This window comes from Anguilla rostrata, chromosome 4, assembly GCF_018555375.3.
Source record: "Anguilla rostrata isolate EN2019 chromosome 4, ASM1855537v3, whole genome shotgun sequence".
Lineage (NCBI taxonomy): Eukaryota > Metazoa > Chordata > Actinopteri > Anguilliformes > Anguillidae > Anguilla > Anguilla rostrata.
Window position 1 is genome coordinate 45,600,520 of NC_057936.1, and position 16,640 is coordinate 45,617,159.

General features: G+C 47.3%; 1 protein-coding gene across 4 annotated transcripts in view; it reads left to right on the top strand.

Moving 5' to 3' along the window:
- LOC135253442 (ephrin type-B receptor 1-B) overlaps positions 1 to 16,640 on the top strand; it is a 243,604-nt gene that overhangs the window by 139,676 nt on the left and 87,288 nt on the right. For all 4 annotated transcript variants that reach the window (XR_010329615.1, XM_064332731.1, XM_064332732.1 and 1 more), the window contains exon 4: positions 15,884 to 16,039. Coding sequence is in view for 3 of the 4 variants with exons in the window: in XM_064332731.1 (XP_064188801.1) it covers positions 15,884 to 16,039 (156 nt within the window). In the remaining variant the exon portion in view is untranslated. The remainder of the gene's footprint in view (positions 1 to 15,883; positions 16,040 to 16,640) is intronic.

A 16,640-nucleotide genomic window follows, 5' to 3' on the forward strand; every position in this document is an offset into this window, starting at 1 on the left:
GTTTTTAGATCAGGCAGGTCCTGGGCTCTCTGTTATAGAATCAGGGTTTTTAGATCAGGCAGGTCCTGGGCTCTCTGTTATAGAATCAGGGTTTTTAGATCAGGCAGGTCCTGGGCTCTCTGTTATAGAATCAGGGTTTTTAGATCAGGCAGGTCCTGGGCTCTCTTATAGAATCAGGGTTTTTAGATCAGGCAGGTCCTGGGCTCTCTGTTATAGAATCAGGGTTTTTAGATCAGGCAGGTCCTGGGCTCTCTGTTATAGAGTCAGTGTTTTTAGATCAGGCAGGCCCTGGGCTCTCTGTTATAGAATCAGGGTTTTTATATCAGGCAGGTCCTGGGCTCTCTGTTATAGAATCAGGGTTTTTAGATCAGGCAGGTCCTGGGCTCTCTTATAGAATCAGGGTTTTTAGATCAGGCAGGTCCTGGGCGCTCTCTTATAGAATCAGGGTTTTTATATCAGGCAGGCCCTGGGCTCTCTTATAGAATCAGGGTTTTTAGATCAGGCAGGTCCTGGGCTCTCTGTTATAAAGTCAGTGTTTTTAGATCAGGCAGGTCCTGGGCTCTCTGTTATAGAATCAGGGTTTTTAGATCAGGCAGGTCCTGGGCTCTCTGTTATAGAATCAGGGTTTTTATATCAGGCAGGCCCTGGGCTCTCTTATAGAGTCAGGGTTTTTAGATCAGGCAGGTCCTGGGCTCTCTTATAGAATCAGGGTTTTTAGATCAGGCAGGTCCTGGGCTCTCTGTTATAGAATCAGGGTTTTTATATCAGGCAGGCCCTGGGCTCTCTGTTATAGAGTCAGTGTTTTTAGATCAGGCAGGTCCTGGGCTCTCTGTTATAGAATCAGGGTTTTTATATCAGGCAGGTCCTGGGCTCTCTTATAGAATCAGGGTTTTTAGATCAGGCAGGTCCTGGGCGCTCTGTTATAGACTCAGGGTTTTTAGATCAGGCAGGTCCTGGGCTCTCTGTTATAGAGTCAGTGTTTTTAGATCAGGCAGGTCCTGGGCTCTCTGTTATAGAATCAGGGTTTTTATATCAGGCAGGCCCTGGGCTCTCTTATAGAGTCAGGGTTTTTAGATCAGGCAGGTCCTGGGCTCTCTTATAGAATCAGGGTTTTTAGATCAGGCAGGTCCTGGGCTCTCTGTTATAGAATCAGGGTTTTTATATCAGGCAGGTCCTGGGCGCTCTCTTATAGAATCAGGGTTTTTAGATCAGGCAGGCCCTGGGCTCTCTGTTATAGAATCAGGGTTTTTAGATCAGGCAGGTCCTGGGCGCTCTCTTATAGAATCAGGGTTTTTAGATCAGGCAGGTCCTGGGCTCTCTTATAGAATCAGGGTTTTTAGATCAGGCAGGTCCTGGGCTCTCTGTTATAGAATCAGGGTTTTTATATCAGGCAGGTCCTGGGCGCTCTGTTATAGAATCAGGGTTTTTAGATCAGGCAGGTCCTGGGCTCTCTGTTATAGAATCAGGGTTTGCTCCACTGAAGCAGCCCTGCCCCAGTAAGCACACACACACACACACACACACACACACACACACACGCGCCTCCCTCCTTCTCCTCCTCCCGCCTGGCTGGCAGCCGTTCGGTGCGGCCCGCATTACAGTCGTGCAGTCGCCAATGAGTAATGCTAAATAATGCACCAATTGCGAGACTGCATCCCACCTCCAACTGCACCTGTCCCTCAACCCGCCAATTACACCATCGCCTTTTCAGATCTTTTCCTGAGACGCTGCAACGTAATTTATTATTACTTTTTTCAGATCACTTTATTGTTTGGCGTGTGATGCCGCAATGAAAGGAGAAATAAAAGATAACTCAGTCCATGTAGGCCCGCACTGTAGTTTAAAGGTTTTTGGCCGCCCTGGAGGTCAATGTCAGTGTTTGCAAATGATGTGTCTTTGTCAGAAACTGTGCTGCTGCCAAATGTGCTTTGGTGCTGTCTTTGCATTTATTGTTTGTATTTATATTCATATTTCTATTTATAATTCATCGGAGATAATTTCTTTGTCATTTTCTTCATGTTACATACAATTAAATTTACTCTGATGCTAAGTGACTTGCTAACATTTGTTGCCTAATACATATTCTAATATTGTAGTGAGGTTTATTCAGATGAATGGACTTCAACAACCATTCAGAACTCGGTATGTCAGTACAGCCCAACTTATTGAAATGACACAGACATGACGGTGGTTTGGAAATAAAGGATATACATTTATTGGTTATTGGTTATGATAATGAATTTGGAAAGTGCAGCAAAGTTTGGCGAGGTCCTTAAGGAGATGCGTCTGGCCGGTTAGGCAATGCCTGACCTCAGCAAGGTTTTTAGGTTTTTGGTTGAGTTTCATGCTCAAAAGTCAGTGACGCAACGGAACCCCATGTGTGATCTCTGTAATGTGAGTGGTGTGTTACACTGCCTGGCCAAAACAAGTCACACACTCTGATATTTTGTTGGACCGCCTTTAGCTTTGATTATGGCCCGCATTCATTGTGGCATTGTTTCGACAACCTTATGCAACGTCACAACATTTATTTCCGTCCTGAATTGCATTATCTTGTATTGATGACAGGAGAGTCAAACCACTCTGTAAAGTCTTCTCCAGCACATCCCAAAGACCTTCAATGGGGTTAAGGTCAGGACTCTGTGGTGGCCAATTCATGTGTGAAAATGATTCCTCATGCTCCCAGAACCACTCTTTCACAATTTGAGCTCGATGAATCTTCGCATTGTCGTCCTGGAATATGCTTGTGCCATCAGGGAAGAAAAAATCCATTGATGGGATAACCTGGTCATTCAGTACATTCAGGTACTCAGCTAACTTCATTTTATTGCCGCATAACGTTGATGAGCCTGGACCTGACTAATTGAAGCAACCCCAGATCATAACACTGCCTCCAGAGGCTTGTACAGTGGGCACTGTCCAAAAAAATCCAAATGGCGACTTTTTTTTTGGCCAGGCAGTGTATTTTGGCTGCAAAAACATTTGATTGGCTTGTGGTATTGGAGCGCTCAGTAAAACATGGATAGATAGACCATTGATGACTGTGTTAATGTTTAAGCTTGTTAAATCGGGCTCCCAATTCCTCCGAAAGGGGGCGTTCCTTGCCCCAAGCTGATGCCTAATTGATCGAGCAGAGAGTTTATTGCAGGATCACAGGAGGAAGGCGACAAGCTCGTCATTATGCCTGGGTTGACCGAAAAAGTTAATGATGAATGTGACTCAGCAGAGAGTGAGTGTGGTCAGCCAGAGTCCTGGGGAACCAGAGGCTCACAAGTTCCTGTGTATAGTTAAACATCGTTGCAATATGCTGCACGCAACAGTAGTTTGCTGTTACCTCTTCGTACACTTTATGCCTACAAATATGTATGACAGATGTGTACTTGCGTGTTTCACTGAGGCAAAAATCCTTTTCTGTTTTGAGGAAAACAAAAGATTTGTGTGATTAATCAAGACTGACTAAAGAATGAAAGGAGTTCAGGTTTTACACTGCTCTGCATTCAGACCCTTAATAGCAGTCCTGGCATTTGAAAAAAAAAGTGCAGTTTAATCAAATGAAAAATCTCCCTTCATTAACATTGCTCTGTATCACAATGAAGTCACTTTTCTTTATCTGAGCTATAAATGCAATGTAATAATAGGTTATGGTTTGGGCAGCCAAATTGTTCAGACGATGGGAATGTCAGTGATTGATATATTAACTGTCATATTGGTCGTACATTCATAAACATCCTCACTAAAAATAATTACAGATTTGAATCTGAAAATGATCACTGAAAGAAAAAAAACCCAGTGAAACAACAGCTATATATTTATATGAAATATGTAAAATTCTATGTATGAAATATATTCATGCAGCTATCACTTAAATATATTTCTATTACAAATTAGGTGAACGTTGTCAACGTTTAAGCTCCATTGTCCATACTAAATTTAATCCTGTGCAGGAATATTATGGAAAACAAATTTCAGCGATGCTAAAATTATCGGTTCAGGTCATATTGTGCATTTTTCACGAGAGCTGTGGAAAGAGGGGAACGAAGGCGAGAACACAGTAAATGTAAAGCCTGTTAGCCTGTAAAAGAAAAGCAGTTAGGGCCTGTTATGGATTAGTTTAGGGCGTGGAGTTAATGAGCTGGGGCAGTTTAGCAGCTCTGTGGAGCAGAGGCAAAGAAGGTGATGCAGCTTTGAACCCGCCATTCTTGCCTCTCGCTAGAGATCCCGCAAACAGGCGCTAAAATCTGAAGCTGGGGCCGCGCGGCTGTTTGTGTAGCGCTGCCGCAGCCGGGAGCCGCGGTCTCGGCGCTGTGTTGCCGGGTTTGGGTTTTGTGGCTCTCCTCCGGTTTGCTCCCGCGTTCGGCTCGCCGCAGAAGATGAGCCGAGAGGCCGCGCCCCCGGCGCCGCCCGCTTCTGTTCAGCCCTGTCTGTCTTCCTTCCTCTTTTTTGGGTCCGAAGCGGCAGACGGGGGGGGCAGTGGTCACGGCGCCCGAGTGGGCATCGTGCGTGTCGAAGTCGGGCGCCGGAGCGGCCGTGTTTGCGGCTGACGGCTCTTGTGGGCGGGTCCCCTTCGGCACCGCGTCTCCCGCGTATCACGAAAGCTCTGGCCGGCGGCCGAGCGCGGATTGCCAGCTCGCTCCGTACGAGACAAATCCCCAAAGTTAAGAACCCGGCAGCGGGACGCCTCCCACCCTTCTCTAAGCCTTTGCCACCGAGCGATGGCTGTTGCCGGGCGCATCGTGTTCAATAAGGTGACCGGCGGGGTCCCTGCTCGGCAGGACGTTGGTTGCCATGGTGACGGAGCCTGCACGAAGACCTGGTGGCAAGGCGCTGGCTGTGTTCGGTGCCACCACACACGCGTACCCCCTGGCACACCAAAGTCTACACGCCATCCACACAACACAGGGAGAAATGTAATGGACACAGTTTCCTGCCCTAATGGCCACCCACTTCCTGCTCATCAGGAAGGTTCTGGTTCATGATAAGCACAGGAAAGCTTCATCAGATGGCATGTTTCATAAAGATTTATCCTGCCTATCTGGTAAATATTTTTATGAGCAGACACTGGGAACGTAGATCAAGCTTAGAGTCAAAGGTCACACATTTCCTAATTATTTTGGTGTTTTTTCAGTAGGGGCGCCCTCTGTTGAGACTGGATGGGTAGGACATTTCGGATATCAAAAGCTCTGTTTCAAACACTGAGAATCAATTGTTTTTGTTCTATTTTTACCGGTGAAGTCATTCCACAGATAAAGAAATATGTGGATACAGTGCTCTGGTAGTTGATGTGAGCGAATAAGGCCATTGATAAGACCAATGCTTCACTGGTGTAAATGACCCAGCTGCACCTCAATGCCGTGCGCTCCCTCCCTCCCTCCACCCTTTTGTAAGGGCAGTGTGTGAGAGCGCTCTCCCTCCCTCCCTCCCTCCACCCTTTTGTGAGTGCAGGTATGAGGCCTCTCCCTCCCTCCTCCCTCCACCCTTGTGTGAGTGCAGTGCATGAGAGCGCTCTCTCCCTCCCTCCCTCCCTCCTTCCACCCTTTTGTGAGGGCAGTGTATGAGAGCGCTCTCTCCCTCCCTCCCTCCCTCCCTCCACCCTTTTGTGATTGCAGTGCATGAGAGCGCTCTCTCCCCTCCCTCCACCCTTTTGTGAGTGCAGTGTATGAGAGAGCTCTCTCCCTCCCTTCCTCCCTCCACCCTTTTGTGAGTGCGTGTATGAGAGTGCTCCTCCCTCCCCTCCTCCTCCACCCTTTTGTGAGGGCAGTGTGTGAGAGCGCTCTCTCCCTCCCTCCCTCCCTCCACCCTTTTGTGAGGGCAGTGTATGAGAGAGCTGTCTCCCTCCCTCCACCCTTTTGTGAGGGCAGTGTGTGAGAGACCACGGCTCTCTGGAAGTGCTCAGAGCTGTGATGATGTCAGGAGAGGGCAGCGCAGCAGCGCTGGAGAGAGCAGGTCTGACGCTCCTCACAGCCTCCACCTCTGGGCCACACGGCCCTGCGGGAGGGCCCCTGCTGTCTGTGTCAGCCATCAGTCTCGCCGAGCTGGGCTCCCTCCCGCCTCGGCTAATTGGTCTAATATGCCTCCCCTCTGGCTGTGACCTCTTCCCAGTAAAGTGTGTGGGAGGGCCAGGGAGAGACCGCTCTCCCACTGTGTGTGCCCTGTTTCCTCTCTGTCTCTCTCTCTGCCTCACTGTCTTTCTCTCTCTCTCTCTCTCTCACTCTCTCTCTTGCTCTCTCTCCCTCTGTCTCTCTTACTCACCTCATCTCTTCATCTTCTCACCCCTGTACCCTGTCCTTCCCTCCTGCCCAGAGCTGGAGCAGAGCCAAAGGCTGGCACATGTCTCTGTTAGCCAAACAGTAGGAGATAACTGACGCTAAATACTGAGAGAGAGAGAGAGAGAGAGAGAGAGAGAGAGAAGGGGGGGGAGCATGATAATAAAGAACTGCCAACCTCAACCAAAAACTCAAATGGAGGGGTGGTAAAAGAAAAGGAAGAGAGAGAGAGAGAGAAAAAGAAGAAAAACTTGTCAGTCAGCAAACACCTTTTTCTGCTGCATGTCTATTTGCTATAAAAATGTTTGAAATATACATTTCTGAAGTACAAAAACATAAAAATGTGTTTTTTTTCTGGTTTGTTTCATTATTTTTTAGATCAGTGGACTCCTTTGCATAAATGTTCCTCCTTGGCTAGATGGAAAAGCACATACCTAAAAACAACCTGGCTAAAGCCAGAAGCTTTTTTTTTTTTTTTTTTATGAGCAAGAAAGACAGAGACCCAGCTTTCTCTATTAAATTCAGCATTGCCTGGCCTCTGAAGAAACACAGAATTTAATAAAAAAATAATAAAAATGGCCGTAATAAAAAAACTAAATGCTTTAGAGACGTATTTCATGTTGCTTTAGAGACCTTTTCCTGCCTGCCTCAATATTGTGACAAAATACTTCTAGCATAAACTTCTTTTATCAAATGATAAAAACACATAACTGCAGAACACTGCAGAACTTAAAAAAGCGTGTTGTTTTTTTGTCATTACAAGGAGCGTAGATGTTGGCCCAAGGACAGAATGCGTGTGAGATAATGTGTCACATGAGGCTGTGGAATCGTCGCAGAAACACCGCCGCGTTGTCAGCTCTCCGACCTTCCTGTTGGATAGGAAGCCGCGTCTGACAGCGCCGTAAGGATCCTGTGATTAATGTCCCTGCAATCTCCTGGGATTCTCGGGAGGGGCCAAACAACGGGAAACTGGGCCTTGAAAAAGGAGGGCTGTTAAAAAAGCTTGGAAAAAGAGAAAAACAATCACTTAAAAGTAGTCCAGTCACACCGATGTCCTGCACGTCAGGCTCAGTTGATTTGACAGTCTAGTCTTCTTACTTTTGTATTCACAAAACTTTAAAGGATTGCTAAAATTTGTATTTCCTTTTTATGTCTGTTTAAACAAAAAGCACAACAGCCTGGGCAGGAAATGGTAGTAGATTTTAGTAAAAAATACTCATATTTCAGGATAAATTCATACAGGAAATCACACTGTCACCCTTATTGGCACAAAAAAGTCAAACAACCAAAAGGTGAAATAAATAAGAGCTCTCTGCTGATTGGTCCCAGCTCTTTTGAAAAGTGACTTGGGTGTTCATCTGTGAGTTTAACACCTGCTCCTCTGCCATCGCTGCTGATCCTAGCTCTGATAAACACAAGCCTTCTGTCACAGCTGATGATATCTGCTGAGTGAGTGAGAGATGAAGAGAGCAAGAGCGTGAGAGAGGCAGAGAGAGAGAGAGAGAGAGTGAGAGAGGCAGAGAGAGAGATTTTGATGGCTCCTTATTGTACTTATCACAACTCTTGATTGAACTATCACGAAAACAAACCAAATAATCACACCAAATAATCCAAAACTAAAATAAAATATGAACAATTATTTTAAATTAGAGAGAGGGAGAGGGTGGATCCAGGTTAAGCTAAATGGTGAGAGAGTTGTTTTGTTGGATTTTATTGCTGTATGCAGGCCTATGCCAATATTTGCATTGTATTTTTTTATTTATTGAAGAGAGCTAGAGAGAGGAGAGAGAGACAGAGAGAGAGAGAGAGAGAGAGAGAGAGCAGGGCACACGCAGTAGGAGAGAGATTGTGCACCCTTGGCTAGGTCGTCCATCAGTTCACAGTGGAAGCCAGAGGGCACACAGTAACATTCCCTGACTGAAGGGTTGTCGGCACTCCGTGCTTTAAGTGCGGGTCAGCCCAACAATCAGCCGGGGGTCAGGAGGGGTGCTGACCACAGGGTTCTCTCTGTTAGCAGAAGGGTGGGGGGGGGGACCTGCAGGGGTCACCGAAACAGTTCTGACGCCTCTGGGAGAGACCTTCTGGCCTTCCGGTCCTCCCAAAGAGCAGGAAGGGAGCATCTCCCAGGATATACTGCACAACTGCCAGGGGACAAATAAGGGTCAAACACACACGGCGGGGAGTCGATAATATGTGTATGTGTTTGTGTGCATGTGTGCCTGCCTATGCGTGTGCGTGTTTGTGTGCGTTTGTGCGTATGTCACACACACATACCACACACAAGCTGTCAGATCCCTATACGCCCTGCTTGCCTCTTCATTAAACCTGTCTATAACTTCAATAAATCAAATATTTCAAATTATAAGGTGCAATGTCCTTTTTTTGGTTGTTCCATGGATGTGAAATTTTCAGGCCCCTCCCGCCGGTTCCCGGCCCCTCCCCCTGTTTCTGTCTAATCTGTCGCGGCTGTCAGGCCCCCTGGCACGGCTGGAGTGATGCTCTGCTGGATCAGGTTCTGCGGGGATCCGCGAGAGGAAGGTGCTCGCTAGCAATTGGGTGTTTGATGGAGAAGCGGGGTCTCGGGGGCTCGGGGCGGGCAGGTGCGCCGCGAGCTCGCCATTAGCGACGGCTATCGGAGAACCCCCGCCAGCGAAGAGAAGAGGGCTGGGGTGATGCCTGTTATCACAGCTGAGATATAAAAAAAATTACGCTCTCCAGCACAAGGATTGAAAGGCATCGCAGTCTCTGAGAAAATTGCACAAAGAGAGAGGGGAGAGAGGGGGGTGAGAGAGGGAGAGAGGGTGAGTGAGAGAAGGAGAGAGGGTGAGTGAGAGAGAGAGGGAGAGAGAGCTTTGTGTTGTAGGCTTTTGCAATATGCTTGTAATGTATGTGTGTATGTTTGTGCAGTGTTACCCTATGTTTGCCACTGAAGAAAACTGTAAATTGAAATGAAAAGTTAGAGAGAGGGAGTCCAGTCCCCTGCCAGTGTCACCGTGATGTTTCTGTTCATGTGGGCTGAACAGCGAACACGGGCGGGGCTTTGGGAGCTGGGGCTGGCATGGGGAGGGAGGAGCTGGAGCAGAGGAAGGTAACGAGGGGAACTTTCTGTCCGTAATCTGCGCAGCCATGGCAACGGGTGACTGACGACGTTCATTTGAATACGTTTCTTCCCCCCCCCCTCGCCCCCCCCCCCCTTCTTTCACGGAAACCATCAGCGCGGCCAGACCGCGGAATGAATTTTCTCATTTGCGGGGGTGATGGAGTTGTCTGTGTGAGAAATGAGAGGCAGCCCGGCTCTCCAAACAAAAAAGTGTCCATGAATCAGCTGCGTTTGGGCTGTTTGCCAGATCGCCCGGAGACCCGAGCGCGTCGGGCTCTCCATCACGCGGTCGAGCCCCGGCGCCTGAGCCGCGGAGCTCGGCGCTGTCCGTTTCTGGACCGCGACGCTCGTGCGAAGTCCCCCCTGCCGCAATCAGTGGATTCAATGCGATCGCTCCGCTGACGTGAAACATAACGACTAAGCTGGAGTTAGGAGTGGAAGAATGCGAGGTGCATATTTCACAGACTGCCAGTGGGGTTGGAAGCCATCTTAGTGTGGCATAAGGTGACCTGATGTGGATGTACACCTCTGGACAGAACTTCCGTAAATCTTTGGGCTCTTACCCAGATTCATTTGTACATCGTGAGATGTTGGTCTGGCAGTTATTAGTTGCCATTTTTGTTTTCGTTGGTGAGAGAGAGCACAGGCAGAAGGACAGACACAGTCGCACAAAGTTTCCAGTCTTCCCTCTTCCTGTGCAGAGCTTCCCTAATTCATTACGGTAACCCAGTGACGCCCTGTTTTAGACACAACAAGTGCGGCAGAATTTGATTAATTGCTGTACAGGCAGTGGACAATTGGAATAAAATGTCAAACCAAAATGCCATTTGAAAGGGTCAGAACTGGGTCACGATGTATTGTGTGTGTATACTTGTGCTGAAGATATCCGATCCTGCGTGTCCATGTTTGTGTGTGATGTGAGTGTGTGAGCAGTCTGTGTGTGTGTTTTGTGTGAGGGAACATGCTTCTGTTTTACTGTTGTGTTGTCTACGCATTCCAGATACACAACAGACCAGAACAACATGTTTTGGGATGAGTTCTTAATTGAGGCTTTTAAGAGAGCCGTGGATTGTGGTCTTTCTCCTGCTAGGTTGTGCGTGGGGCTCGAATGTAATCTGAGTGATTTTGAGGGTAACGCCAGGGCTACACCCTCTATCGCAGATGACCTCTCTCCCAGAGTGCTCTGCTCGTCCTTGAAAGAGCGCCACAGGTGTGTTCTCATCGTCCCTCTCCCCTCCTATCCCTCCATCAGCACTCCTTTTTATCCCTAATCCCCATTAACAGATCTGAGAACAAAGACCGACCCGTTCCCACAGTTAAATGTGTCCCTCTCCGAGAACAAAGGCTGACCCGGTGCCTCTTTTAACTACATCCCCTCTCAGAGAACAAAGGCTCGCCCCATGCCACGGCCAAATCTATCAGTTGATGTTGCCTGCCCATAGCACCTGCGTTTGTTGTGCAGTGCCACACCTACCCACTGACCCCCCCCCCTTGAACCTGCTCCTCAACCTTCATTGGTAGATTCATAACTACCCCCCCCCCACACACACACACACCCTGATCATCTACTCTGATTAGTGGATTAATCAAAGCCATGCTCCCTCTCTCACTTTAAATGGTGATATCCTCCATTTTGGTTATAGGCCTTCAGATGACCCTACCATGATTATGGTGGTGTTGCTGGTTGTTGTTTCCAGGCAGCGAATCTCTTTGGCTCTCTGCTTCTGAGAGAGCGGCGGACGGTGACTGCAAAGAGGCGGTCTGTGAGAGTGCCACTCGGCTAGGGTTCGGGGAGTGGGGGGTGGGGGGGGGGGGGGGTGGTTTGTGTTTCAGCGAGGCGGGCTGTGTCATGAGCTCTGGGGACCAACACTCCACAGTGGAGGCATGGGGGGGCTGCTAGAGGGTCAGCTGCAGGGTCTATGGCTGTCTGTCAGATGGCTCTCTGTGCACTTTCTGCTGCCTAGGACTGCAGTATGTGACTGAAATACCACTACCCCCCCACCCCTACCAACCCCCCCCCCCCCCCCCCCTCCCAGGAGGCATAAACTGCTTCACATTGGCAGGAGGACACTGTTCCATCAGATTATTCACTTTTGTAGAACTGTTTGTGTCTGACATAATGAGGAAGAGAACAAAAAGCCTGACATAATAATTCAAAAACATTTTTCTTAATTTAATTCAAATTTCACGGAGGTCAAAGCGCCTGCAATGGTTAGATTGAATTCCCTCCCGTGCTTGACTTTTGATTGCTCGGCGATGACAAAGCAAACAGGCATTTCTCGACTGGCCCGGCGCTGGATCCTGTTTAAAAGCGTGAGATTGAGACGGGGACTCAGCGTGTCCGAGAGGAGGCTTGTCTTGTTTGTTTCTTCGAACTGTAGGAGCTGACAGTCGATGGGCTCTTCTGGCCTGGCTGAAGGCTCTGTTTTTCACCCTCGCTCCTAATGGAAACCCTCTCCGAAATGAATTGTGCCGCGTCCCTCTCTCTGTGTGGGTCCTTCACTCGGCTGTCTACAGATTAGGAGGTGTCTGAGTGTGTGAGTGTGTGTGTATGTGTATGTGTGTGCCTGTTTGTATGTTTGTCTGTGTGTCTTTGTTAGTATGTGTGTTTGCGTATTTTGTCAGTATATGTGTCAGTGTGTGTGTATGTCTCTGTCTATATGTGAGTGTGTGTTTGTGTTTATGCGTGTGCCTGCCAATATTACACAAGTGTATCTGTGTGTGTTCACCACACGTCTGTTGCCTTGAAAGGACTCTGCCAACGAAACAAAAATATTATAGTCTGTATCTGATTCCACTTCTCCTTGTGGGTGGTCATTAGCCAGTACGTTAGCTGCTGTTTGTGTGCTTAATGTGAAAGCCCTGTGTGTTTTCCACTTAGCGCTGTTTACGATGCACCCCACTGGCCAGCCTGCAGGCTTTACAAGGAGGGAGGAGGTGGTGGTGGTTGTGGGGGCGGGGGGGGGGGGGGGGGTGGTGAGGGGGAATAGCGGACCTGGGAGGGGGCCCCGGCTTAAAGATGCCACTCTGATTGGAGGGGTAGTGTTGCCATGGCGCTGCCCACCGGTGCGTAGCCCGCCTTGCTGAACGTCCTCCTCCTGGCTCCCGCTCAGCTCATTAAAGGCAGCTCTTTTCCCTTAGCTTGCGCTCCCCACGACTGGACCGGGGTCTAAATCACCCCACAGTACACGCTGTCTCTCACGCTCCCACTGGTCCGGATGCTCTCCGGGCGATCGACGGGGACCTGTGAACACTCCTGGCGTTTTTGGTTTTTTTACCGCAAAGTGCCACCGGTGTCCTCTCGCGCTCTCTGACTTTGTCTTTTACTTTAATCGTAACTTTCCAGCAGATGGGACGCAGGAATAAAGTCTTAATCCCACTTTTGTCTTTCATCCGACCAACTGGGCAGCCCACGGGTGGACGCAGCGGGCGGCAGCGTTGACGGGCGTGGCACACACGTTTCGGAAGCGGCGCGGGGTCTAGCGTCCCTGCAGACAGTCTCCAGCTCTCTGATCCATCTGCAGCAGTGACGGTCCTGAGTCAGATCATCGGCTCATCTGGAAAAATAAAGATAAAGATACTTAATTTAGTCAAACGTATCTGTTCCAGACACTGCAGAATTTTAATTTGGAGATAACTTACCTCAGAGGGGGTGCCTGTTGGACTGAGAGAGGAAGTTGAATTTCAGACATGTCCAAGACTGCATTACTCAAAAGTGTTTTCCACATATTAAGCAATTCCCTTCGTGCCAAATTAAATTAATATCTTCTTTGTGTCCCTCGACTGTGTTCGTCTGGCTTGTTTTTATTCTGAATGCATGAACTCTCTCTGAATGCAAGTCTCCATATTTGTTGTTAATAACACGTCTACAGTCAAGTGTCAACTCAAGGATAAAAATAATGCTGCCCGGACAGAATCAATGCTTTCTGCCTCTTCATTGCTTTTACAACAGTAAATATGCAGATTGAAAAATTTGATTATTTTCCAGAACATTTAGCAGGAGGATCCTTGCCATCTCTGCTCTTCCTCAGCCTTGAAGCCTCTTATTAAAGACCTAAGTGTATGCTCTCGTCCTCAGACTTGGTCCTGGGGTCCCCCTGTGTTTGCTGCTTTTTGTTGTAGTCAATCTCTTGGCCAGTTACAGTAAGATCGCTGAAAATACGAACTCAAGTTTTTTTCCTTAAACTCATGAACACACACAGGTTTGGCTCATTGCCATTTTCTTAGGCTTTGCTTTTAGCTTGCCTATTTGTGGAAAATGGAGCCTCTCAGTGCAGAGCTGCTGATCCTGGATCAGGTTTGCATTTGCCTGATAATGGATGAAGTTTGGATATACGCAGGGAAAGCTGGTCCTGGAACAGCTCTCCAACTTAATGGATTAAGGCTCCGTTGTCCAATCCTTCGGCAACTGTGACCCCTGTGAAATGATTCTTTCTAAAGAAATCATTTGTCTTCTAGCATAGTAAAACACTAGGCTGGTCTGACACATTCAAAAATGCTGGATATGAGTATGAGACATTTATTGATGCCATACGTAGCTATTTATGGCATAATGTGGTCTTAAAAGGCTAAATCATCCCACAAAAGACATTAGAAGTGTGTAATTATGAGCAAGTAACAGCTTGTTACAATTCAGTGGCTGCAATTACAGCTGGGATGTACACCATCATACACAGGAAAGGCTCCAAGGCTGAGCTTGAGAACTCCAGTTCTAGCTTAAGTGTTTTGAGTTCTGCGCTCACGAAAGGTCAAGTGAAATATCGCACGCGAGCTGTTTTTCTAAAGTTTTTTTTAAAAAGAAGGATGTGTTCACGGAATCGATATATGCAGGACAATTTTGTTCTGTTGCCCAGACATTTATTTTATGGAGTGAGTTTCTTCACCTCACTCCCACCACCTCCCCCTCCGCCTGCCACGCCAGTTAAATTTTTCTATCTGCGGAAAGGAGAGAGGCAATTTCACATCGAGTGTGCTGCGCGTGTCGCTGCCATTGGGGGGATTATGAAAATACATTTTCAAACAATCAACTTTCAGAGTAGCTTGACTGCGCCGGTTCATTCCGCATCTGTGAAGATAAGGCGCTCCGCCTGGCTTCTGGCAGGATGCTTCGGATTGGCTGTCGGACTTCCCGGACAGCCGCCGCGTAGGAGAGTTTGCGCTTAGTCAAAGCACCTGCTGAGGCTGGATAACGGTGCCGCGCTTGCCGCTTATGAGCTGGTCTGAGTTTAAATGAGATTTAATAAGTGCTGGAATGACTCCAGCGGCTATACTGGGCCTCTCTTACGCCAGACACTGTATTCATAGACATGGGGAGGATCCAGGCTGACAGAATTCAAGAGCACGCATTTTTGAGGAAAGTTGGCAGCAAAAACTGACCATTGAATAAGTTCCCACTTTTCCTCTTATTGAATATTCATGTTCAATTTTTTTGCCAAACCAAAATGAACAGTGCATTAAACTCATCTTCTAATGACTGAATCAGGTTATTTCTGTCTAGTATCAATGTGTAATTTTTGGCTCAATGCAGTCACATTTAAAAATCACAGATTTTGCGAGCGTCGACCAGATGATCAGTATACACAGTTTAATTTCTCTCGTGCTCGATGGACATGCTGGAGTTTGGCATGCTCTGAAAATCTTGGCGCCACTAATGATGTGCTGTGGGATGTCTCTGAGAAGTTTGTGATGACAGTTTGCTGTGATAACAGCCTTTAGCGTGAAAAGTGCCAGAACATATAAAAATGGCCGTCTGTTAAAAAATTCTGAATGAAAATTGTGTGTGTGTGTGTGTGTGTGTGTGTGTGTGTGTGTGTGTCTTAGCATGCAAGTGTGTGTGTTCGTGTGTGTCTGTGCACATGCGCATGTGTTTTGTGTGGGGGGGGGGCTGCTTGTAGAGTTTTTTTTAATCATCATATTTAACCCTCTTTTTATTTCTTTGATTGAATAGAGAAAAAATAACCTTAGCTTTGGAGCATTCTTGACTATATTTTCCATTGCAAATAATTATTCCATTTTTTTTTTGTGTGAAAATAATAGGCTACAAGCTGAAAATGTGGCTTCCATTCTGAATTTCTGGATGTCGTGGCACAAAATATGGCTGGTTGTTTTCACTCTGTTAGTGTGGATTATGTATTGGGTGTGCATTGTCTTTGAACTGCATATTGAAGGGCAAGCCATGATTTTATCTACATTTAAAATGATGTGGTATAATTTATCCTATCGTAATGTCTGTGTATTGGTTGCCTTCTGTTTCCACTGGATGTTCACTTCTACAGTACGGATAAGGCCAAAATTAATCTGCCGCGCTGAAAACTATATTAGCGTACTTCTATCAAAAGCACCAATGCCTTTATCTTCAGAGAGAGAAACAGACTTGAAGCTTTACGATATGCCTCTTGCCACATGCTAGCCGGTCCATTTCGGTTCTTGTATGTCTTGCAAACGCGATAGTACGGGTTCGTCTTTTTGCTGATGCTGCCACTATCTAATGTTGCACTGTTGTTGTTCTTTATTTCTGCAGCTTGCCCTCCGGGAACATTCAAGTCTAACCAGGGGGCGGGGCTGTGCCTGCAGTGTCCTCCCAACAGCAGGTCTACAGCGGAGGCAGCGACCATATGCGTCTGCCGGAATGGCTACTACCGCGGGGACATGGACCAGCCAGACGCCTCCTGTACCAGTGAGTGTTAAAGAAACCGGGGGCGCGCGAACACTTACCCACGTGGGTTGCCCTTACTCTTGAGAATTTCACAGTTAACTGTTGATTGGCTGTCCGAAGCGTCAGAGGCTCCAAACAATCAATCAAGCAAACAAACAAACTAACCTAATAATGGTTATGAAGTTTGTATTTTATCATGAATAAACATTCTTAGCCTTTTATTACTTTATCATTACCATTGTTATCTTTATAATGCACCGAGCATGCAATACATTACATCTGCATGTGATACAGCATTTAAGGTTATATTTACATCTTTATACTGTAGTCACTATTTACTAAGTTTCCTAAACGGAGGTGCCTCTAGTCAGCTCCAAGGGCAAGATGAGGGTGATGCAATGAGTGCCATGCTCTTTTCCATGTGCAGCCGCCAGGCATTCAGTGCTCAGTCCCCCAGTGGGATTGTGGGGAATGTAGTTTTAGGAAAGAAGCCCTATATTTTTTTTTGCCCCTATGGTGCCTCACAGCCCATCAATGTAGGTCGAGATTTAGCAGGGATCCCCAAGGTTCAGTCAGTTCCTCCAAGTGATGCTCCATCACTTCTTGGTCCACATTCTTTCTC